This window comes from Sinohyriopsis cumingii, chromosome 16, assembly GCF_028554795.1.
Source record: "Sinohyriopsis cumingii isolate HCF-2022 chromosome 16, ASM2855479v2, whole genome shotgun sequence".
Lineage (NCBI taxonomy): Eukaryota > Metazoa > Mollusca > Bivalvia > Unionida > Unionidae > Sinohyriopsis > Sinohyriopsis cumingii.
Genome location: NC_142976.1, coordinates 61,528,213 through 61,554,675, shown reverse-complemented (window position 1 = coordinate 61,554,675; position 26,463 = coordinate 61,528,213). Strand labels below are relative to the sequence as shown.

The window sequence follows — 26,463 nt, the reverse complement described above, 5'->3', positions numbered from 1 at the left end:
TCACTGGAGTTTGTAATTTATGCTTTAAAACCTCACTCCTTAACAAAGCTAGTGAACATTGTAAATACTGATGAAGATTTAGTAGGAAAGTCATATTTTAAATGATGATGTTTAGTCCTGATGAATGAAGTATTAAGCTACCATCTGAATGACAACTAAACAAAATTCTTTACAACAAACATAATCTGACCCACCTGTAACAAATGTTGAAAACCTGTGCTTTACAGTATATTCATACAGTAGGTTAGAAATGGAGTACTAGTGAAGTAAAGTAGGTTAGTCATGGAGTACTAGTGAAGTAAAATAGGTTAGTTATGGAGTACTAGTGAAGTAAAGTAGGTTAGTCGTGGAGTACTAGTGAAGTAAAGTAGGTTAGTCAAGGAGTACTAGTGAAGTAAACTAGGTTAGTCATGGAGTGCTAGTGAAGTAAAGTAGGTTAGTCATGGAGTACTAGTGAAGTAAAGTAGATTAGTCATGGAGTACCAGTGAAGTAAAGTAGGTTAGTCAAGGAGTACTAGTGAAGTAAAGTAGATTAGTCATGGAGTACCAGTGAAGTAAAGTAGGTTAGTCATGGAGTACTAGCAAAGTAAAGTTGGTTAGTCATGGAGTACCAGTGAAGTAAAGTAGGTTACTCATGGAGTACTAGCAACGTAAAGTAGGTTAGTCATGGAGTACCAGTGAAGTAAAGTAGGTTACTCATGGAGTACTAGCGAAGTAAAGTAGGTTAGTCATGGAGACCTAGTGAAGTAAAGTAGGCTAGTCATGGAGTACTAGTGAAGTAAAGTAGGTTAGTCATGGAGTACTAGTGAAGTAAAGTAGGTTAGTCAAGGAGTACTAGTGAAGTAAAGTAGGTTAGTCATGTAGTACTAGTGAAGTAAAGATGGTTAGTCATGGAGTACCAGTGAAGTAAAGTAGATTAGTCATGGAGTACTAGCAAAGTAAAGTTGGTTAGTCATGGAGTACTAGTGAAGTAAAGTAGGTTACTCATGGAGTACTAGTGAAGTAAAGTAGGTTAGTCATGGAGTACCAGTGAAGTAAAGTAGGTTAGTCTAGGAGTACTAGTGAAGTAAAGTTGGTTAGTCATGGAGTACCAGTGAAGTAAAGATGGTTAATCATGGAGTACCAGTGAAGTAAAGATGGTTAGTCATGGAGTACCAGTGAAGTAAAGTAGGTTAGTCATGGAGTACTAGCAAAGTAAAGTTGGTTAGTCATGGAGTACTAGTGAAGTAAAGTAGGTTACTCATGGAGTACTAGTGAAGTAAAGTAGGTTAGTCATGGAGTACCAGTGAAGTAAAGTAGGTTAGTCATGGAGTACTAGCAAAGTAAAGTTGGTTAGTCATGGAGTACTAGTGAAGTAAAGTAGGTTACTCATGGAGTACTAGTGAAGTAAAGTAGGTTAGTCATGGAGTACTAGCAAAGTAAACAACTTTTGTAGATGTTATTCTAATTTAGCATTTTGAAGACAACATTTTTCTTTACTCTGAGTTCCTGTGCAAAATAGACTTTAATGAATAAGGGACATTTCTACCCCTCTTGAATTTTCTCCATATGATGTATATCACATGTATGAGGCAGTGGCATTTCCTTTTTGACATAGAATTTTGGCAGTGGTATTTCCTTTTTGACATGGAATTTTGGCAGTGGTATTTCCATTTTGACATGGAATTTTGGCAGTGGAATTTCCTTTTTGACATGGCATTTTGGCAGTGGTATTTCCATTTTGACATGGAATTTTGGCAGTGGAATTTCCTTTTTGACATGGAATTTTGGAATTTTGGCAGTGGTATTTCCATTTTGACATGGAATTTTGGCAGTGGAATTTCCTGGAATTTTGGCAGTGGTATTTCCATTTTGACATGGAATTTTGGCAGTGGAATTTCCTTTTTGACATGGAATTTTGGAATTTTGGCAGTGGTATTTCCATTTTGACATGGAATTTTGGCAGTGGAATTTCCTTTTTGACATGGAATTTTGGCAGTGGTATTTCTTTTTTGACATGGAATTTTGTTCATCAGCTGATTGCCATGGACACAATGTTTTGAAAGGAGGAAAAAGAAGACATCTAAATTTTATGTGATTTTTAACGAGTAGCCTTTCCAAAATTTAACTAAATTAAACGTAATGATATAAATTTATCATTGTTATTTTTATTGCCATGAAAATGTTATGATTCATTGTAGGAAAAAAATACACTTTTGCTCCTAATGTTGACAGTGAATGTCCCAATCGAAAAAGTAAACTTAAAAAATAGATCAGGTTTTCAGCAAAATTAAAAAATTTTTTTCAAAGTTAACAGAATTTTTTTTAAAATGTTGTCTTAGGGAATTGAACTTTGTGCTCATATGTGGCAGGCAACCATGTTACCAACAGGGCTATTATTGAATCTTATGTTTCACTGAAAGTGATTTTTTAAAAATTTAAATTTTGCAGTATACTTTCATTTATTGTTTAAATGATTTTCATAAGATTTGGTAGCTGAAATTGTTTTGTTACCAGGAGAATATGAAAAATTTGCATACTTACCTGCAACTATTGTATATAATCATTAATAATGTATGACATTTATGTCACATTTTACAGGTGTATTTAATAGCATTAGGATTTTTTTTTTCCTTCATCAAATCCAATTTTTATTAGAGGCTGCATTTGAAAACCTAAAACTTTCATAAATTTAAAGCTGAAACTTGTGTTGATTCTATATACAGGAAGTGTGCAAAGAGTGGTCAGAAAAGCCAGAGAGTGAGCAGCAGTACCAACCATTCTACAACGCTGTGTCAGCAGTGGCCTACAGTACTGGCACCCGATTAAAAACCAGAGTTAAATTATTAAATCAGGTCAGTAGAATGTGTCATGATGTCATATGCAAGTATTCTGCATATTCTATTACACAATATTATTTATGGTCTCTGTTTCACCAACACAACTTTATTCAAGACTTGAATCTAGAATAAAGCAATATGATTGGCTAAAATTCAGGTTCATTAAAGAATAGACCAATCAGATGTCTTAGGTCTAAATTTATTTTTAAGACTTAGCTTGGTCCCAGCTGACTTCTATAGAAGATTAATGTTACAAAACAGTCATAATAAGTGGCCAGATTGTTTTGTTCAGTATGATTAAAGCAAATTTTACTCTATACTGTTGCAAGGTAACAACACACAACATAGGAATTCAATTTCATGATCATTGTTGTGGAATATGTAATTACATTCTCATTCAGTGCTAAGGTGATTCTTAATTAACTCCTCACCAGAATGTAGTCATCATTGTCATGTTGCATTTCTATTTCCATATTTTAAAAAACATAACTTTTCTGTCATTTTGTGTATCGTTTGATCACCATCTGATGACTCGGCAGAAATATTTTCCTCTGAGTATTAAAAGAGGCTAGCATTATAAGAAACAACATGATCACATTGACCATATTTTCACTAGTTATCTTACATATTTTTTATGTAAATTGAGAATTTTTCTTATGTTTTGAAAGGCTTTGTCATCACTGATGAAATTTACAATTAACACTTCAAAGAAGTTGTGAATTTCTGTGGACACTTCCATTTTTTTTCCTTGGAAATTTATCCCTTAACACTGTTTTGACAAATAGGGTCATTTATGGTTTATTTTATTCCTTTCCATAAGCAGCATGTCTGATAAAAATTTTGATATTGCTAGGGGTGCCATCATAACAGACAAGGTTATTCTAAGTTTCAGTTTTAGGGCAAAGACTCATATATCATACTTTAGGGTCATTTTAGATATTAAGACAAGAGTGTGTCAGTTATGATGATTTTTTAATCATTAAATCATTCAGGTGTAACTTGCAAACTACAGTCATAACTAGAAGTCTGCAGTAGAGAGGCATTACCCCCTTTCATCACACATGAATGCATTAAGTACTTCCTCACACCCTAAGCTCTGCAGCAAGTGGATTATTGATCCAACATCTGCTGTGTACATCTGCAGCCAGTGGATTATGGATCCAACATCTGCTGTGTGCATCTGCAGTCAGGGGAATATGGATCCAACATCTTCTGTACACATCTGCAGCCAGTGGATTATAGATCAAACATCTGCTGTGCACATCTGTAACCAGTGGTTTATCGATCCAACATCTGCTGTGCACATCTGCAGCCTGTGGAATATGGATCCAACATCTGCTGTGCACATCTGTAACCAGTGGTTTATCGATCCAACATCTTCTGTACACATCTGCTGCTAGTGGATTATGGATTAAACATCTGCTGTGGACATCTGCAGTCAGTGGTTTATGGATCCAACATCTGCTGTGCACATTTGCAGCCAGTGGATTATGGATCCAAAATCTGCTGTACACATCTGCTGCTAGTGGATTATAGATCAAACATCTGCTGTGCACATCTGCAGCCAGTGGATTATGGATCCAACATCTGCTGTGCACATCTGCTGCTAGTGGATTATGGATCCAACATCTTCTGTACACATCTGCTGCCAGTGGATTTTAGATTAAACATCTGCTGTGTACATCTGCAGTCAGTGGTTTATGGATCCAACATCTGCTGTGCACATTTGCAGCCAGTGGATTATGGATCCAAAATCTGCTGTACACATCTGCTGCTAGTGGATTATAGATCAAACATCTGCTGTACACATCTGCAGTCAGTGGATTATGTATCCAGCATCTGCTGTGCGCATCTGCAGCTTGTGGATTATGGATCTAACATCTTCAGTACACATCTGCTGCTAGTGGATTATAGATCAAACATCTGCTGTGCACATCTGCAGCCAGTGGATTATGGATCCAGCATCTGCTGTACACATCTGCCACCAGTGGATTATGGATCCAGCATCTGCTGTACACATCTGCTGCTAGTGGATTATATATCAAACATCTGCTGTACACATTTGCAGCCAGTGGATTATGGATCCAACATCTGCCGTGCATATCTGCAGCTTGTGGATTATGGATCTAACATCTTCTGTACACATCTGCTGCTAGTGGATTATATATCAAACATCTGCTGTGCACATCTGCAGCTAGTGGATTATGGATCTAACATCTGCTGTGCATATCTGCAGTCAGTGGATTATGGATCCAACATCTGCTGTGCGCATCTGCAGCTTGTGGATTATGGATCTAACATCTTCAGTATACATCTGCTGCTAGTGGATTATAGATCAAACATCTGCTGTGCACATCTGCAGCCAGTGGATTATGGATCCAGCATCTGCTGTACACATCTGCCACCAGTGGATTATGGATCCAGCATCTGCTGTACACATCTGCTGCTAGTGGATTATATATCAAACATCTGCTGTACACATCTGCAGCCAGTGGATTATGGATCCAACATCTGCTGTACACATCTGTAGCCAGTGGATTATGGATCCAGCATCTGCTGTACACATCTGCAGCCAGTGGATTATGGATCTAGCATCTGCTGTACACATCTGCAGCCAGTGGATTATGGATCCAGCATCAGCTATACACATCTGCAGCCAGTGGATTATGTATCCAGCATCTGTTGTACACATCTGCAGCCAGTGGATTATGGATCCAGCATCTGCTGTACACATCTGCAGCCAGTGGATTATGGATCCAGCATCTGCTGTACACATCTGCAGCCAGTGGATTATGGATCCAACTTCTGCTGTACACATCTGCAAACCACTCCAAGTTATATTCCCAGATTTGAGGTCTCTATCTCAAATAGTGTAGGAAGAGTTGTACAATATTACTTCTGTACATACACATGCCCAGAGAAAGTACACACACTGAGACAAGTACACATGCCCAGATAGGTAAACACACCCAGGTATGTACACATGCAAAGACAGGTACACACACCCAGACAGGTAAATATGCCTGGACAGGTACACGTGCCCAGGTAGGTACATATGCTCAAATAGGTAAACACACCCAGGCATGTACAAATGCCCAGACAGATACACACACCCAGACAGATAAATATGCCTGGACAGGTACACATGCCCAGATAGGTAAACACGCCCAGGTATGTACACATGCCCCAACAGGTATATACACCCAGACAGATGAACATATCCAGACAGGTTCACATGCCCAGACAAGTACACATGCCCAGATAGGTACAAATGCCCATACAGGTTCACATGCCTAGAGAGGTACACACACCTAGACAAGAACACACACCCAGACAGGTGCAGATGACCAGACAGGTTCACATACCCAGTCAGGCACATACACCCAGACAGGTACACATGCCTAGATAAGTACACATGCTGCGACAGGTACACACACCCAGACAGGCACACATACCTAGACAGGTACACACACCCAGACAAGTAAACATGCCCAGAGAATTACACACGCTGAGACAGGTACACACACCCAGACAGGTATACAATCACAGACAGGTACACACATCCAGACAAGTACACATGCCCAGAGAAGTACACATGCTGAGACAGGTACATACACGCAGACAGGTACACAATCACAGACAGGTACACATGTTTCAGACAGGCAGGATAACATAATCCCCACCTTTTCTTTGAACAGCATGAAGATAATAAAATGGATCTTTTCTAATCAAGTTCCTTAGTACTGTAGACCCAGAACCTTTTGTGTAATCCTTTAAAATACAAATGAAATAATGAATAAATGGAAAGTATAATCATGGTGAACCAATACTAAATGAATGATTAACAGACAATAGAGAGTGATTGATTCAAACCAATTACAGCTTATTGAGTGATTGATTCTAATCGATTACAGCTAAGAAAATGTTTCAAACAAATTACAATGTTAGACTGTTGCTTCTTATGTTAAACAGTTTGAACTCTTCCTTTTTATCTGTACTTTAAATCCAGCTAATTATGTGTAGTGACTGGTTTTTTCATAGCAGTATTAGTAATATTTTATCCCTGCATCCACATTAATAAGACATAAGGTTTATACTGTACTCGCATAAAAGCTCAATCCAAATGAAAACATCATCGACCAAGATATATCATTGCCTGATGTGCTGGCAGATCTGGGTATATGCATTTTGTTGTGAATGAGCTGTAGAACAGAAAACATAGACCCTTATCTGCCAGTGCATTATGTATAAAGAGGTCATGATCTCTATTGTTTGCGTTTGGATTTGACATGTATTTGAATTTATATTTTGACCAGTTCACCATATAGTGGACAATTGTGGGTTGATAATAGGCATTTTGGGAAGTAATTTCCAAGGTCAGACTTGGACAATAGCACTCCAAAATGTTGAGGTTGTAATTATTGCATTGTGTTAGGCATAATTTGTTCAAGATGAAGCCTTTCAATACTGTACATGCAGTTAGTGTCAATGTCTAGTTAAAATTCATTTTAACTGTGCAGAAAAGCCAGTATATATTATGCTACATTCAATTTCAGATGTTAAAACTACAAAAAAAGTCAACATTAAAGCGTGCCAAAACTGATGTAAGCTGGATGTAATTAATACATTAATTTAACATGTCCAGGGGCAACTGTGTATGGGATGATGGATACAAATGAAGAAAGAGTATTTTTAAAAATTATTCAGGATATGGAATTGCCGACATAGAACAAAATTTGCATTTTGACACCAGTTTGTGGATGTTTTATGTAATAATGGGTCAGATTGATCCTTAATTCAAGAAGGTTTAGTTTTCCATGTTTTGGTTTGTCCGGTTATGGTACAAAAACTTTTTTTGTTACATAAGATAACAGTTTTTCTGGCAAATCAGTATGTAGATAAGGAACTGACCATTTAATTTCATTTTTTGTAATTTCCATCTCATAAATAGCTTGCAAAAAATTACTCTTCATCAGATTCTATTCATGATGTTGTCTGACAAAAAAAATTGCCTTAAAAGTAAATAATAAAATATCCTGGTTGGAAAGAAAATCCATGTCCCTCTCCCCCACCCCCATATTCTTTTCAAAAGAAAGATCATATCATTTGAAATTTTATCCAAATATATTCCCACACATGTATATTATTACATCAGATGATGTAATAAATTGTAATAAACTTGTATCAAAACACCGTTGCCTCTGAATGCTGATGTATATAGCACAACTAATCTAAGGCTGCTTTCATTTATATACAGTGTTACATAACACAAGATTTGATCTGATTTGTTGATAATAAATAACATAAGATATTGTCAGAGACTGATATCATATCATGTAATGCAGGTATGGGGAGCATATATACTTGCACAGCTAGAGTCCACTATCTAGATGTAGCTGAACTACTGCTTGTTGTTGTATGCCTGTCATAAAGCACAGCAAGTTTTGTTATGATGTTGTCCATCTGTCTGTCCACTTTGTCTCTATTTTGTTTATACACAATAACTCAAGTTCTCCAGCATCTACTATCTCCTAATGTTGTGGATGGCTTGCTTTTAGAGTAGGGAAGAAGTCAGTTAATTTGGGGGTTCAAAAAGGTCAAGAGAATTTGACTGAAAGAAGATGAATGGTGCCCATCTGAACAGTAAAATTAGTTTTACATCACAGACTTGACCAAAACATTGTTGATGGCTTACACTTGAGGTAAAGAAGTTCTCCAATTTTGAGGTTGAACTGTCAGAGGTCAAGGTCACCTTGACAGAAGAACAAAGTATTCGACAAAGTAACATTATGTCTCCGTTGCAGACTTGGACTAACTTTGTACAGGGCTTGCACCTGGATAAAGAAGTCTGTTCATTTTGGGGTTTAAAAAAGTTGCTGTGACTGAATGAAGAAAAATGGGTTCGACTCCGTTAAATAAATTCTACATTACAGACCTAAACTAAACTTTGTGGATAGCTTGGACTTGGTTGGAAAAGGTAGAAGGTTGAAGCCTGTTTTCAGTTCGAAAGGTCAAAGTCAGATCAACTGGCTGGAATATAAAAAATGGTTACTACGTGCAAATTTTCATTCTTGACTACGCACTTTCACCAAAGCTTGTAGATGACTTACATTTTCATTAAGAAAGAAACCAATAGATGCTGGGTCCAAAAGGTCAGAGGTCAAGTTCACTGATACTGAGAGAAGAAAAATCGTCTTTGTATAATATTTTTAGTTCTAGATCTTTGTATCTTAACCAAAGTTTGCAAATAGGCTAGAATTTGAGGTACCGGAAGGTCAGGAGATTTTGGGTCAGTAATGCAAAGGTCAGGGTCATTGTGACTCTTAGAACAAAATAGGCTTAACAGAATAAATTTTGTTCGAGTATAATTACCTTGACCAGACTTTGTGGATGGCTTGCACTTAGGGTAAATAAGACACTGGTATATTTTTGGATATAAAGGTCAAAGATCACAGTCATTGTCAGTTTAAAAGTAAAATAATAGTTCTGCACACTAAATTTAGCTCAAGGTCACATACCTTGCTTGACCAAAGGTCCAAGTAATTGAGACCCATTGGTCAGTACTTTTTAGAGTTAACAATGCCCTGCTGGTGTTGCCATAGAGGAATATTGAAAACAGGGCAAGTGCAATATGTGCCATTACTCTATGTTGAGATAGTTGTCAATAGACAACTCATCTCTAGACAATTCATCCTTAACAATTTGTTCCAGACTGTTCTTTTACTGGATAATTCATCGCGCAGGACATTTTGGTCCCACAGCATATCATTGCCAGTTAAGATTTTGGCAAATTAAAACAAAGTAGCTGAAGAAGTTTTCAGTGCTTTGAATGATACATAAATAGGTATAAATAGATTTACAGCAGATGGTTTTTTTTTAAAAAAAATGCATGAAGTCGTTTTTTTTAAAATGTTGCTCACGAAATCTGCAACAAGGAATAAATTGTCTTGGGATGAGTTGCCCTGGGGACATATTTTTGCTGCTATGAATTTAGTACACATTGCAGATGAATTGTATTTTTGTCTCACAGAAATAGCTGAGATTGTTTGGAATTCATCTAGGGATGAATTATCTGAATGACACATTTCATGAATTTAGTTGAAGTGGACCTCATTCTACTCCAAGCAAATCTCCAACAGTGGTCACATTTTATGCATACAAAGCATGTACCATATGTGGTTTATTTTAATTTATAAGTGCATATTTATCTGCGCAGACCATTCACCTATCTATAAAACTCATAACATGTTGTATGGGTGAAATTGGAAATAGGCACATAATTATGGCTTAATAATTCATGCCTTTGGTTTGGGTCAAAATCATCCATTTCATGCATATTAAATACAAGTCTATTCAAAACTGTTTTGCTTGCACTATCAATGGTTCCAAGAACCTCATACAATTTTTAACATCAGTGTGATTTTAGTGTAAAATCTTCTTTATATTTGTAATAGCAGGTATTGTCTACAGTGAGTTAGTCTTCCAAGGTTAAAAATCTCAATTTTTTTCTTGTTATCGTATTTTGACTTGAGGCATACATAACATTGGATGTGGGCTAAAAGTGACCCTGTTATTATATGGGTTGAAGTGACCTTCGTTCTTGTTCCAAAGGGTCATAATTAGGTCGGAAGTCAACCAAGTGCAAATGCACAGTTAAATGAGATTCCAATTAACATATTATTGACAGATTTGGACCAGAATCTTTAAATTAATAAAGATAAATAGAATTAAGAATCAAATGATTATGTAAAAACACATGTTTGTGTCTGTTAGTATCCACTCCCTTCTAAATAAGGTTGTTTGGTATATCTAAGTTTTTAAGTGCCAGCTACAGTTCAGTTGTATTATCTTATGACATTACCAATCTAACATACAACTGTCCATCTGTCCATTCATGCATCCCATCTTTCTATTAATATTTGCTTGTCTGACCCATAATTTTGTGGTGGTTGGAGAGATTTTCATGAAACTTTGTCCAAGTTTGCATCAAGACTATACAGTGTGTTATATACCATTTATAAAGTCAAATGAGGCTGATCTTCTATCAAGACTATACAGTGTGTTATATACCATTATAAAGTCAAATGAGGCTGATCTTCTATCAGATATGACCACCATTACTAAAGACTACAGTGTGTTATATACCATTATAAAGTCAAATGAGGCTGATCTTCCATCAAGACTATACAGTGTGTTATATACCATGATAAAGTCAAACGAGGCTGATCTTCTATCAAGACTATACAGTGTGTTATATACCATGATAAAGTCAAATGAGGCTGATCTTCTATCAAGACTATACAGTGTGTTATATACCATGATAAAGTCAAATGAGGCTGATCTTCTATCAAGACTGTACAGTGTGTTATATACCATTATAAAGTCAAGTGAGGCTGATCTTCTATCAAGACTATACAGTGTGTTCTATACGATTATAAAGTCAAATGAGGCTGATCTATCAGATATGACCACCATTACTAAAGACTACAGTGTGTTATATACCATTATAAAGTCAAATGAGTCTGATCTTCTATCAAGACTATATAGTGTGTTATATACCATTATAAAGTCAAATGAGGCTGGTTTTCTATCAAGACTATACAGTGTGTTATATACCATTATAAAGTCAGATGAGGCTGATCTTCTATCAGATATGACCACCATTACTAAAGACTACAGTGTGTTATATACCATTATAAAGTCAAATGAGGCTGATCTTCTATCAAGACTGTACAGTGTGTTATATACCATTATAAAGTCAAATGAGGCTGATCTTCTATCAAGACTATACCGTGTGTTGTTATATACCATTATAAAGTCAAATGAGGCTGATCTTCTATCAAGACTATACAGTGTGTTATATACCATTATAAAGTCAAATGAGGCTGATCTTCTATCAGATATGACCACCATTACTAAAGACTACAGTGTGTTATATACCATTATAAAGTCAAATGAGGCTGATCTTCCATCAAGACTATACAGTGTGTTATATACCATGATAAAGTCAAATGAGGCTGATCTTCTATCAAGACTATACAGTGTGTTATATACCATTATAAAGTCAAATGAGGCTGATCTTCTATCAAGACTGTACAGTGTGTTATATACCATTATAAAGTCAAATGAGGTTGATCTTCCATCAAGACTGTACAGTGTGTTATATACCATTATAAAATCAAATGAGGCTGATCTTCCATCAAGACTGTACAGTGTGTTATATACCATTATAAAATCAAATGAGACTGATCTTCCATCAGATATGACCGCCATTACTAAAAATACATAAAACATTTAAATGATATTTTCTCATAAACCACCAAACAAAATATGATCCAATTTTAATGAATGCATGCAGGCATGAAGGTCTTTCAGATTTAATAAACAGATACTGATCCACAACCAATTATAGTCACTGTTACTAATAATGGAAAATCCTTAAGTAGTATCTTTTCACTTGACAGATTTTTGACCAAATTTGATAGAAAGCATCCTAGCATAGATGGTTTTGCAAATCTGAAGACAATGTGCCTGCCATTACTAAAGTAAAAACTACACATAAACTACTTCTCAATAACCACTGTATAGAAATTAACCAAATTTGACAGAAAACGTCCAACATTTATAGCTTTCAGAATTGTACAAATTATGCCAGTCTGCATCAAACATGGCCACTTCTACTAAAATATGTGAAATCTTGAAACAGATTCTTGTCAGAAACCATTCATCAGAACCTGATTGTATATATGACAGAAAGCCTCCTGGCACAAAGGCCTTTCAAGTTTTTACATATTATGGTAATCTGCCATCAAATGTGGCCACCATTACATTAAAAAAAAATCTTTTTAAAAATCCTTTGAGCTGTTCATCAAAATGTTACCAAATTGCACAAAAAATAACCTGCCATGGAAGGCTTTAAAATTTAGACAAATGGTGATAATTTACCATTACATATGGCAACTGCTACTAAGAATAGAAAATTCGTTGAATGACCTCTTACAGAAAAAAACAATGATTAACAAACTGACCAACTCTGACAGACACCTTTATAGTGTTGATGTGCAATCAAATATGAATGAAGGTATCAGAACTGGAGAAACCTTGAAATATTTGTTTCCATGGCATATGTAATCAACAGCATTGAAAGAAACCTTTTAAAAGGCATCCTTGCATTTGGCTAATAAGTTATGTCAGCCAGGTGAGAGATTTTAGGCCCACTTGGGCATCTTGTTGAACTGTTGGCAGCACTTTTGCATCAGGATTATACTCAAATAAAGAACACACTGGCAGATACATGTAAAAACTGTATCACAAGGCACAGTCATATTAGCCCTCTATCAGTCAGCTTGTCACCTTGAATAGATGTAAGATAAAAGCATGTCTATTGCATAAAAGCACACAGAGGAGTCATTACACAGCAGTATCAGTCCAGAGTTTGTGTGCTGAACCTTACGTCATTTTGTCCTAAATTGAAGTGAAGTAAGTTACACAAAAACAAATAAAATGGCTGGGAGATGACTTTTCTTCATTGTGCCTCTGTGGTGATCACATGGAAAATGCAACGATTATCCGGTACTAACATATTAGTACATTATAAGACTAAATATCATGCAAGAAACTCAAAATAAGAATCTGGTAACTGACAATAATTATAAACATTTTAGCTAGAAGGAAGAAGGATAGAAATAATGATTGTTAGAAAAGAAGAAGAAAAAAGAAAAAAACCTTCACAGGTGGTATGTTATCCTCCAGTACAAGAAAATTATTATCTGCAAAGTTAACAGACTCCACCTTCTTACCATGCTGTTTTATGTTGCATCCAGCCTAGTTTGTCATCAATCACTGATGAACCTTCCAGAAAACCTTCCTTTCTTACTATTCCTAATAACATCTATTTGATGACCCCTCCAGGTCCCTCTTTCTTACTATTTTAATAACATCCATTTGATGACCCTTCTTGAGACCTCTCTACTTTACTATTCCTAAAAATATCCATCTGATGACCCTCTAGAAACCTCTCTTCTTTGCTGTTCTTAATAACATCCATCTGATGACCCTCTAGAGACCTCTCTACTTTACTGTTCTTAATAACATCCATCTGATGACCTCTCTAGAGACATGTCTTCTTTGCTGTTCTTAATAACATCCATCTGATGACCTCTCTAGAGACATGTCTTCTTTGCTGTTCTTAATAACATCCATCTGATGACCTCTCTAGAGACATGTCTTCTTTGCTGTTCTTAATAACATCCATCTGATGACCTCTCTAGAGACATGTCTTCTTTGCTGTTATTAATAACATCCATCTGATGACACTCTAGAGACCTCTCTTCTTTACTGTTCTTAATAACATCCATCTGATGACCCCTCTTCTTTACTGTTCCTAATAATATGTTTTGATGACACCTCTAGAGAACCCTTCTAATAGCATCCATTATTACAGTTTTGGAGTTGTCTGAGGAGAACAGGTTGCAAGATTTATGCCAGATAAGCTAATTTCAGTAGGGAACAGAGGGAAAAAAACTGAAAACTTGCAGAGATGTAACAGAATCTCAATAAAGTTTATATATCTGGTACAGTGTAGTGCATTTTAGGCATAAACACACATGAGAGGAAATTGTTTAATTCAGTTAGTATAACTTAAGAAGGTTGTCTATGAAGTCCTGTTTAGATGTCTTTGTCTTCTATGAAGTCCTGTACTGTCCCCATTTAGATGTCTTTGTCTTCTATGAAGTCCTGTACTGTCCCCATTTAGATGTCCTTGTCTTATTTGAAGTCTTGTATTGTCCTCATTTAGATGACCTTGTCTTGTGTGAAGCCCCATACTCACTTTACAGACATCATTTAGATGACCTTGTCTTGTGTGAAGCCCCATACTCACTTTACAGACATCATTTAGATGACCTTGTCTTGTGTGAAGCCCAATACTCACTTTACAGACATCATTTAGATGACCTTGTCGTGTCTGAAGTCTTGTATTGTCCTCATTTAGATGACCTTGTCTTGTCTTAAGCCCCATACTCACTTTACAGACATCATTAAGATGTCTTTGATTTAGATTAAAAAACAGATAAAGCTTCAGTTTTACTTTGATTCTAATGCTGATATGAAATAGGCTAAGTCTACAAGAAGCAAGTACAGCTTGAATCATATGTGTAGACCCTGTGGACTAACATTAATGTGTCTTCTGACTGTGCACTGGCTGTGGTGGTAAACAGTCACATAACAGCAAATGCAGCAATGGACAGTCTGTATGCATACATTAGCAGTTCTCATGGAAGTTCCACAGCCCATGGACTTTAGATGGTCAGCTGAGAAATGGATTCCTAATGAACTAATGAACAGTGAGTGTTTGAATAAATTTGATGCAATGGATCAGTAGAAAAGCATTTAACTTGCCTTCTGGATTCAAAGATATTGTTGTTTGCTGCCAAAAGTCCAGATTTCTAATGGTTGGATCATCCTCAACTGAATCTGTTGTTGTACAGCTGTTCTCTGCAATGGCCTGAAATGAAAAATTGGTGGGGAAAAAACTGACTGTTTATTCTATGATAAATGCATTAAGTTCTTATAGCAGTGATCCTGAACTCATTTACAGGTCTTTCACAGTATGGCTAAACACCCTGTCAGTACATGGAGTAAGTTAGTCTGTGGGGTTTACACCATAATCTAGCTGTGATCACTTCTCCAATGCTTTGTCCATTTCATATTATATGTATTTTATGAGTTGCTGTCACTAAAACTTGAATAAATTTTACATTGATAAAGAAAAGGTTTATATGCATGGACTGAGGTGGGACAGAATGACAAATGTGTGAGTATTCATTACAACAGCAGCAACAACAAAAGTATAATGACAATATCAAGTTTATGTTGACTTTAGCTACAGAAATGGAAAGAAAAATATTGATAATCCTGGGCATTAATCTGCGCCTGCATGAATGCAGAAGCATTCCAAAACTTTGAGTTGGTACCATATTCAGATGCATGATGTATCATTTGAATAGGTAATGTGTTCATATGCTTGATGTATCATTTGAGTTGTACCACATTCAGATGCATGATGTATCATTTGAACTGGTACCATGTTCAGATCCATAATGTATCATTAGAATTGGTACCATGTTCATTTTCATGATGTATCATTTATAAACTTGGGAAAAAACTTTGCCTACCATTCATCACCTTGCTTTGAATTTCACTTGTCAAGGAGATCATGACATTGTAACTACTTGTCAGTTTTTAGTTGTACAACTGAGTGACTTTCTAATATGAAAAATGCAAAGCTGAGGAGATTATGGCATTGGGGCCCATCTTTATTGGACAAATGATACTGCTCAATGATTAAATATGGATGAAAATAGAAAAACTTTAAAAACCTTATTGTTTTCATGGTATATGTTATCTACAGCACTGTAAGAAATGTCAAACTGAAGGTCTCACTGGCCCAGTTTTCTTTGCAAACTTTCCTTGCATTTGGCTATTAGGCAGAAGCCCCACAGGTGAGCAATCACAGGCCCACTTGAGTCTCTTGTTTTTATCCTGTTAACTTCAGCTGATACCTGTAATTCTCCTATAATAAGGCCATGCTTTAAAATGACAGTTTCCACTTTTGAAACAAATTTACAAGGCAGGCCTTTTGGACTCATCACAGAAGAAATGTTGTATACAGCATATATCCCATAATAAGTTCAAGAGGCAGTCATTGTAAATCTTTTGAAATGGGCTGGGGTTGGACTTAAACTTGGACCAGGCTTTCATAACAAAAAATTGGCCAAAAATTTATCAAATGGGAGTGAACTTACCATACGGATAATTATTTTATATGTAATCAACTATTTTTATGGTAAAAGAGCATAATTAGATGTTATAAGAGCAATTGCTTAACCTTCATGTGCTTATAATTAAGCAAGTATTTGGAACTGTTGTAAGTGATTAAATCCAAAATGTTAAATTTTTTTAATATTTTTCAAAGACAGAAGTTTTTCTAAAGTTTTCTGTGCATTGACACATTTTTATACCAACCCCTTAATGATGCCTTGTGATGCCTTTATTGATATTTGTATAGAGTTTGCAGTGAAATTTTACATTAATAAAAATGGTTTTTAACATATTTAATTCGGTGTTTCAAATATTTCTGCATTGCTGAGCGTATATATGTAAATTTATGAGGGACCCCTATAATAATGAATTCAAGTGCACATGCAAATTTATGAAGAGACCCTTGTGAAAATGAATTCAAATGCACATGCAAATTCATGATGAGATGCCTGTATTAATGAATTAAAAATTCATGTAATTATTAATTTAGGAGCAGATAGAAAACATACCTCTATATATTTTGAGCAATGATTATTTTGATGTTCCAATGTTTAAATTCATGTTTTTTGTTTACAGCTTTATTTTGGTTAAGTTTACCTTATCTCTCTGGAGAAGATAGCCAAACTGAGCTGTATAGCAGTGTGATCTTTCCAGGCACCTTGGTTGTCTGGTGAAGATATCCAAACTGAGATATAGTCATGTGCTCTTCCTGGGCACCTTGGCTGTTTGGAGATGATATGCAAACTGAGATATACAGTCATGTGATCTTCTCAGGCACCTTGGCTGCTTGGGAAACTGAGATTGCCTGTAATGTGATCTTCCCAGACAACTTGGCTGTCTGGAGAAGATATCCAAACTGAGATATACAGTCATTTGATCTTCCCAGTCACCTTGGCTGTCTGGAGAAGATATCCAAACTGAACTGTACTGTAATGTGATCTTTCCAGGTACCTTGGCTGTCTGAAAAGGATATCCAAACTGAGACATACAGTCATGTGATCTTCCTAGGCACCTTGGCTGTTTGGAGATATATGCAAACTGAGACATACAGTCATGTGATCTTCTCAGGCATGTTGGCTGCTTGGAGAAGATATCCAAACTGATATGTACTGCAGAGCGGTCTTCCCAGAACCTTTAACACTTAGTTTCAATGGAAGTTTGGAACTGGCCATTGTTTTGTCTTTTGTTTGCATAATCGTGGTTATGCTAATAGCTACACAATAGTAGTTAGTGTATTTGGTGTCTTGGCTTTCACCAACAATGCACAACTCAAAATTCCTATGTGAAAGACAAAAACTGATAGCCTTTCAAAGAGGAAATACGTTAATACATCATGAAATTTCACAAAGGAATTAAAGTATTCAGCAATGGAAGATTTAATCTTTAGTCAGACATTTTTTTTACAATATTATCTCATTCTTAATGCTCCCATATTATTGGGAAAGTGAGAAATAGCAGTCACTTTCCTGATGGCATCATCATCAATTGATGAAGACTTTGGCTAAAGTTTTTCATCTGCATATATTTCCTAAACCTCTTGATTGATTCTCATCATACTGGGTTGAATCATTATGAACTAAAACAAGTTATTCTGCACTATTGTTACAGCATTTACATTTGCTTATGTTTCCTAAACCCCTTTATGGATTTTGTTCATGCTTTTCATCAGTGCCGGATTACCCATTAAGCACGCTAAGCATGTGCTTAGGGTACCAGCCCAACAGGGGCACTAAAAAAAATACAAAATTAATTGTTGATGATGAAATTGAATGAATTATGTATGACCATTTATTGTTTTTTTTGGAGTTTCACATTTTGTAAAAGGGGGGGGCACCATAATATTTTCAGTGCTTAGGGCCATGGAAGGCATTAATCTGGCACTCCTTGGGGTGACTCATTACAAATCTTAGACAATTCATTCAACAGTAAATTCACTTGCCCCAAAATTAATATATAGTTTTTTAAACAAAATATTTTAGTTCTTGGTTTAAGACTTTTTGATTCTGTTGTTTTTATTTCCAGAACCCAGTGATTGATTTTGTTCATACTTAGGATAAATCATCATGAAGCTAAAACATTTTTCATCCTGTGACATGCTCATTTGACCATATGACCTTGGGGTCAAGTTGAGACATTTTACAGCAACTTTTTCAGTTCTGGGCTTGGACCTATGTGTAACTAGTAACATAAAATCTTCAATAGATGGTTTAAATTTTGTATATCTCTTTTTATATATAACTTCATCTTGAGCTTGTATAAATGAGTCAGTGTGGTTTCCAAATTCCTTTGTGCATTAATTGTTGCATATTTGGTAATTTAAAAAAAAAATCTTGGACAGTTCATTTCATATTATCAGGTTTAAGCGGGTAACAGAATCCATGGGGAAAAGAGTTGCCTGTGAATTAAAACAGGTATGTGCAACTTCCTCCAGGGCACAGGTCAGATTAGCAATTTTTAAAGCCACACTCTAAATAAGTAGTTAAAATCAAGCCATGGACCATTGTATGCATATGCCTTAATTAAAGAATAACAAGAATAAACAATAATATGCATTTGTTAGTGTTTGTCAAGTTCAGAATATATGTTCAGATACACTGAGTATATGTTCAGATACACTGAGTATATGTTCAGATACACTGAGTATATGTTCAGATACATAGGGCATATGTTCAGATACACAGGGCATATGTTCAGATACACAGGGCATATGTTCAGATACGTTCAGATACACAGGGCATATGTTCAGATACACAGGGCATATGTTCAGATACACAGGGCATATGTCCAGATATATAGGGAATATGTTCAGATACATAGGGCATATATTCAGATACACAGGGCATATATTCAGATACACAGAGCATATGCTCAGATAAAATGCGTATATGTTCAGAAAAGCTGGATGCATTCAGAAAAGGAAGGATTTTACTGTTTTATATTTCAGATGCAAAATCTGCTTGGAAATAAACAAAACACCAACACACAAATTGATGAACCTATAGCAAGATCAAACACCTCAGATGTAAGCGTGTTTTAATCTATGTAATCAAGTGTTGAGTGTGTTGGGTAGGAAGTTGGATTTTTCAGCTGGTCATAGGGAAAAATTTTAAAAACAAAAACAACACATGGACATAGTTTGGTGCCAGCAGGTCTTTTTAGGAATACCACATGGTGAAGTTTGTATGGCCATATTTAAAAACTCCAACATGTCAGTGGAATCAGAATTGAACTCCAAATAATGAAATAATTATACAATGGATAAAATCATGAAGAAGCATGTTTTTTATTTTAAAAAATAAAATCACTTGATTTAAGTAATATTTTTTGGAAGAAAAACATAAGATAAAACTATCTTTAACATTTGAGTAACAAGGAATTTTTTTAAAAGTTAACTCCAGTAAATAATACTTATGTTTAAATTCAATCCAAAACCAATCAACTAGACCCTGATGTGCCATTGCATAATTTGCAGGCAAATCAAGGTCTTTGTTATTTGTTCCACCAATTCTGACAAACTGCATTGACCCATATCTGCAGGTGCATTATACCTGGGTCTGTCCAGTTTTAAATTTGATGTGACCAATAAGCAAGTACATATGTTACATGTAATTGTCAGAATAGGAAAATACAGATGTAACTGACACCGAATTAAGTGTTGGATCAAGAAAATGAGGTATTTTAGCAACTTCGGAATGCTTAAATGGATACAGTAGAAAAATGCAGCTTTGTAATTTATGAAAGGAATGGTCAGAATAAAAAAAATTAATTTATCGTTCACTTAAATTAAAAATATCGTATTTAGCGATGTGATCATTTTATTTTTAAAAAATGAATCAGACATGCATTTATTATGATTACCATTTTTTTATGTGTAATTTTTCTCATTCTGTGTTTCACTGTGAAATACAGTTATAATTTTTCCATTAGTGATTGCATTTTTATTAACATCAACATGTTGAATTTTATTAAAGTTGTATATCTTCTAGATTCTTTTACATCATTCACTGGATGCAACTGAAACTTTTTGGAATAATATTACAGTGGTTCCCCTCATGAATGTCCCCCTATAAGCAGCGGCCACCCATTCTTTGTGGCCAGAATCCCATGGCACAAACGAGTTTGTGTTCAAAAGTACCCCTCAAGAAAGGCCACCCCTCTAATGCAACCAGCAGCTAACATATTAGCACACAAGTGTCAAATTTACCCATCACAAGCGGCCACATTTTATAATTAATATGTGTCCAGAACCAATATTTAAATACAGTAAGGTAAGTAATCCGATGTCTGTTTCCAGATGTCAGGTTTTCATTACTGCGAGAAGTGTTGGCTAAAGTACATGTACTACTAAGGTTATTCTTTTATCATTAACGCTGACGTTTGCAGGAAATGGGGTCAGCAATGTTTTGATAGAGCTTTGGCCTTCACACAGCAGGGTTTGATTTTCTTTGATTATTTTTAATTGCTGATTACGACCAGACGTAATTGTCAAGATCATAACATGGTCAGATAGAAAGATAGAAATGGGGTCAGAAATGTTTTGATAGATCTTTGGTCTTCACACAGTGATTTATTCTTTTAATTGATGATCATGACTGGATGTAATTGTCTAGTCTGTGTTTCCTCTGACCCTTGTTTGATATTTGGACTTTTATGTTGGGGTGTAGGGTCAGACTCCATTGCCTATCAAGAAGTTGGAATTTTCAGACACCATCTGGTGTCGGCACAAGGTAGCCACTTAGTAACCGGCCTAGCAAACTTTAACAAACTTTCATCGAGATATACCTGCATGAAATCAACAGGAATATGATTTATTTTCTCAGATATTGTGATTAGAGCATTTGTTATGGGACATTATTTTACGTGTCTGTGGATGATGCCCCAGTACTAGACATCACTATAAACTGCCACACTATAGACATCGTAGCGATATGACTGAAAATCTTTTAAATCTATGCATTTTGCAGCAATGGTTTGCTTGTGGATTTGTCATTCAAGCTCTGGCATTTTTAGTTTATTTTATTTGTTAGTTTGGAATAAAAAAATTAGATTCATTCAGTTTTCATTATAAGTGCAAATAAATATATATCAGATGACAAAATAAATAAATAAATAAATTAATAAATAAATAAATATATTAATAAATGAAAAAATGTATAAAAAAAAACTAGGATGATTAATCTTCTATAATTTTCAAGCAACTTGGCTCTGATTGTACCAAGTAACAGAATGTAACGCAAAAATGAACAGAAAAAGAAGGGGAAATAACCCAAACAACAAGTACATTCAGTGTTGGTTATATCTGATGACATGAAATAAATGAAAATTACATTTCCAATATCTTATTTTATTATGTATTGAAATTCTGTTAGAATTTAGTCTAAAAATGAAACTTAAAGTACTTGCCTCAGGTACTGATAATTTTAGAATGTGGCACTTTTCATGCTTAATTGAATTGCCAAGCCCAATACAGCTGGAATTGACAACTTGAAAGTTTTTCCTGAACTCAGTGTTTATGTTTTTTATTGAAGTGAATTGGTTTGAAATAACTTTAACATTTTTTGGCTGATATTCTTAACATATACTTTGCGTAATAAGGTCTTTGCCCTGCAGAGTTATGTCCCTTTGCACATCACATCTATTGACCTGAATGAAATTTCTGCACCTTTTATGCATGTCCTGTGATGTGGAGGAGTACTTTGTGTTACTTTTGTTTCTGCATATGTTCATTTTATTTGTACTTTGTAACTTATAAAAATATTAATGAACTGAGAATAGATTTTGGACAAATATCAAATATCAGTAATTCTTGATTGATGTTGAATTTCAATAACTCTTTTTTTAAAATCAACATTTGGTAGAGAAAATTGCCCTTCTCTGACTTATTATCCATCAATATAGATTTGCACAGACTGGTTCATCAGAGCTGTATCCATCAATATAGATTTGCACAGTCTGGTTCACCATAGCTGTATCCATCAATATAGATTTGCACAGACTGGTTCACCAGAGCTGTATCCATCAATATTGATTTGCATAGTCTGGTTCATCAGAGCTGTATCCATCAATATAGATTTGCACAGTCTGGTTCACAAGATAGAGTCTTTAAATGTCAGGATAAATTTCATCATTATATAATGGCAGATAACAGTAAAACTATGTATTGTTCATACTAGTTAATATTAAACAATACTCATATGCAGAAGACAACATAAACTCAAAGAAGATGAGTGAGCAGTGATCATGAGCTTATTTCAAACTCTCTCTTTCTCTCTCTCTCTCTCTCTCTCTCTCTCTCTGCTCATTAACTATAATCTTTGTTTTTATAATGTGGGTGATATAAAATAATTAAGGCAGAGGATTGTGGACAGTAAACAAAGTTAGGTTATTGAAATAAAAGTATACATATAATATTGTAATATCAAACATTTAATAATAATTTCTAGCAAAAACATATACTGTATACTTAAAAGATAAATTATGTAATGTTGGTATTTGATGCAGGTGAGGATAGGTAAAGAACAATGAACTTCAATTTGTGTGGTATATATGAAGTGTTACAAGTCTATGCTCTTAAAATAAGTAACAGAAAAGACAATACAACAAGCTTTGTAAAATTTAACAAATAATTTTTTTCCCTAGGCTACAAAGTTTTTTTTTAAAAAAAAGAAAAAAGAACTTATGGTATTGCGAATTAAATCCAAATTGTAATCCAAGAATTAAAACACAAGTCATATCATTGAAAAGTTCTAAGTGAATCACAGTTAAAATCCCGATGAAAATCCAAAATGGATGTTGATGACGTCTGTATAGTCAGCGTTGTACTGATATGTCAACAATCTTTTGTTGAATCACAGAAAATATTATTCCAGTTTTTGAATTCCATATAAATTCCAGTCAGTGTCTTTGTCCAAGAATTATCAGAGCACTTTTTTATTTCCAGAGAAAATAATCACTTGAATTCAGTGACTTGAAGAAAAATAAAATTCAGCCCAAACTGGTCACAACATAATGCAACTTAAGGTGTCAAATGTTTTTAGCCCGACTAACAATCCTTTATTAAAACATCTGTAATAAATCTAACTAAGACGCAAAACAAAGTCCCGGATGAGGGTCAAAAGTTCATTCTTCTGGAAAAAATAGAAGTTTGTTTACCAATTGACACATGCTTGACGTCACATAGTCCAGGTATGATACTGATTAAACTTAATGATTCTTACTCTGAGAAAGATAATAAAAAATTTTTTTAAGTTGTTTACCAAAACTGTCACTGATTTTGGACCAAGGTCAGCAACTAGATACACTGTTTCTATTATAAGTTGTTTAGTATGAAAATAAAAAATATTTTTTTGTATTCTTTACAAATCAATTCTGGACAATGTCAAATCCAGTAGACAATGTTACATGACAATTAATGTAATGGAATACAATTTAAAAAAAAAAACAACAATAACAATTAAATAAAATATGCATAACAATAGTCAGTATTTACATGTCACATATATCAGGTTAATGTGAATATGAATATATAATGTTTTAGGTGGCTCGTATATATATATATATATATATATATATATATATATATAATACTTTAATCTCTTAGTTCCTATAATATCCTTTTGGACTACCTTAAAACACAGTTAGCATGTGCTAGAAATGCAGTGACAGAAGGATACATCCAGATTTTTTACAAATTAAAGAAAAAAGGGAGAAAGTACAAAAATATTTGCATTGCATGAGAACGTACAAGTTATCATCACAATTTTAGATTAGGCAAAAGCAAATTTTTGGAAGTTGTAAATAATGTGTGATTTTATGCTTGAGACTAAACAATCATTTGCTAGTTTAGCCTTTTGTTTGATGATATTTTTGTATATTTAACCTTTTGTTTGATGATATTTTTGTATATTTTTCTCTTAGTGCCATTTAACATTAAAAGATAATCAATTTACCATTTAAAATACGTGAATATTGGACATTTAGTATGGCTGATCTTCTTCAGCGCATTCTTAATTTATCATTGTCTTTATTTTTGTTTCCATGTTTGAGAAAAAAGGGATGGGTACAATAAGCTTTCTTGCATTATAAAAGGGTTTACAGTTGTATTGAGGAAGTGGTAAAATAAAAATGCACTACTTAATGAAGGCTCTATTAGCTGGCTCATTCTAGCTTGGAATTTTTCAATAAGAACAGTATATCCTTGCCTGTAAGTCAAGTCCAGCTGTCAGCAACATAGACCCTGATCTCCCATTGGATAATGTGTAGGCAGATCAATGTCTCGCTTGTTCTGGGGTATTTTTGGGGCCTGGAAATTGGAAAGCTCATGAGATTGAACTTGAGATATTGTCTTGACCAATAGGAAAATGTGTTACATTTGAAAGGTAGTTTCTTATTGCCAGAATGTGGAAACTCAATCTCAAACTCAAACTCATGATCTTCAGGCAAGGTTTTCCATTTTCCTCCACTACAGAAGATCACACTACACCAGTGTTTGAGTCATCTGGGTGCTTTATGTAAGTTTTAAGATTTTTTAAATTATAATTGATATCAAATTAATTTAGGAAAATTTTTGCCACATTTTCGTTTTCCAAAATGATAGCCACTTGTAATTAGGTGCAATTTGAAGCAGATTTGTCTTTATTTACACAAGTTGCACAGCTTTCACTGACTTTTGGATTTTTAATGGAGTTACCATAATGTTGTTTATTTTTCCAGGTATGTGTATACATTATCACTCTCAGTGAGCTTGGTCATTATTTTGAAAGATAAATATAGTCAATCCCACCCAAGCAGATATTTCTTATGGATTTTGCACAAGTAATTAAAGAATTATTTATCTATGCTCACTAGTCTGAGATGAATAACAGGTCTGGAAAAGTTTCTATTTGGTCTGGTTGCCTACAATTGCTGCTGGACCTGATTTATGGGTGAGTATATACAGTATTTGAATAGGAAATTGTGTCACATGTCTCAAACATCTTGTGTCACATGTCTCAGACATCTTGTGTCACATGTCTCAAACATCTTGTGTCACATGTCTCAAAAATCTTGTGTCACATGTCTCAAACATCTTGTGTCACATGTCTCAAAAATTTATTCCATATCTATTGATCTGTTGTTGACAGCAATTATTTTGAATTTCAGGTTATGCTGTAATTTCGATTTGAAAATGCAGGTTATTGTGTACATAGTGTACAATAAAACAAAGAATTGAAAGTGTAATGTTTGCCCCAAAGGGAAATAACTTACCATCAAATAAATTAGAGTTTAAAAAAACAGTACTGCAAATTCAAAGAATTTGTATAAAGCTTTATTATTATTATTATTCAGTTACATTTTCACAGGATGATGATGTTGTGATTGATACCCTCCATTTGACCATCTGTCTATCCCTTTATTTATCAGTAATTCTATCTTTTCATTAACCACTGTGTGGAACTGTACAAAACTTGGTTCGTAGGTTACCTGTGTTGTAGCCCTCTGTGAGAAGGTGTAATTTTGGAGTCTCTTTTGGAATGGGATAAAAGGTCCAACCATACTTTAAAAAAATGCAATAATTACAGTGACATTTTAAAATATTTTGTAACTAGACTTTATAATGCAGTCAATAAAGAATGATATGTCATTTATGTCCCATATTTTGAGCTGTGATCCTTGTGTCATGGTCCGTAAGGGAACATTTGTCGTTGTTGGGTGTTGGGATATTTAATAAAAAGATCAGGATTTACCATGGTAGCTCAGGTTATTATTATTATTATTATTATTATTATTATTATTATTATTGCATAACTAACGGTCATTTATATTTATGATTCATTGTTCAATT

At 34.7% G+C, this 26,463-nt stretch overlaps 1 protein-coding gene across 9 annotated transcripts in view; it reads left to right on the top strand.

Annotated features, from left to right (window-relative positions):
* The window catches only part of LOC149780548 (kinesin-like protein KIF28), a 180,740-nt gene that overhangs the window by 123,675 nt on the left and 30,602 nt on the right, over window positions 1-26,463 (top strand). For 4 of the 9 annotated variants that reach the window (XM_089937572.1, XM_089937578.1, XM_089937576.1 and 1 more), the window contains exons 24-26: window positions 2,706-2,834; window positions 7,376-7,423; window positions 19,585-19,662. In XM_089937572.1, the coding sequence (XP_089793698.1) occupies window positions 2,706-2,834; window positions 7,376-7,423; window positions 19,585-19,662 (255 nt within the window). The remainder of the gene's footprint in view (window positions 1-2,705; window positions 2,835-7,375; window positions 7,424-19,584; window positions 19,663-26,463) is intronic. The other 5 variants (XM_089937575.1, XM_089937579.1, XM_089937574.1 and 2 more) reach the window with 3 other exon arrangements.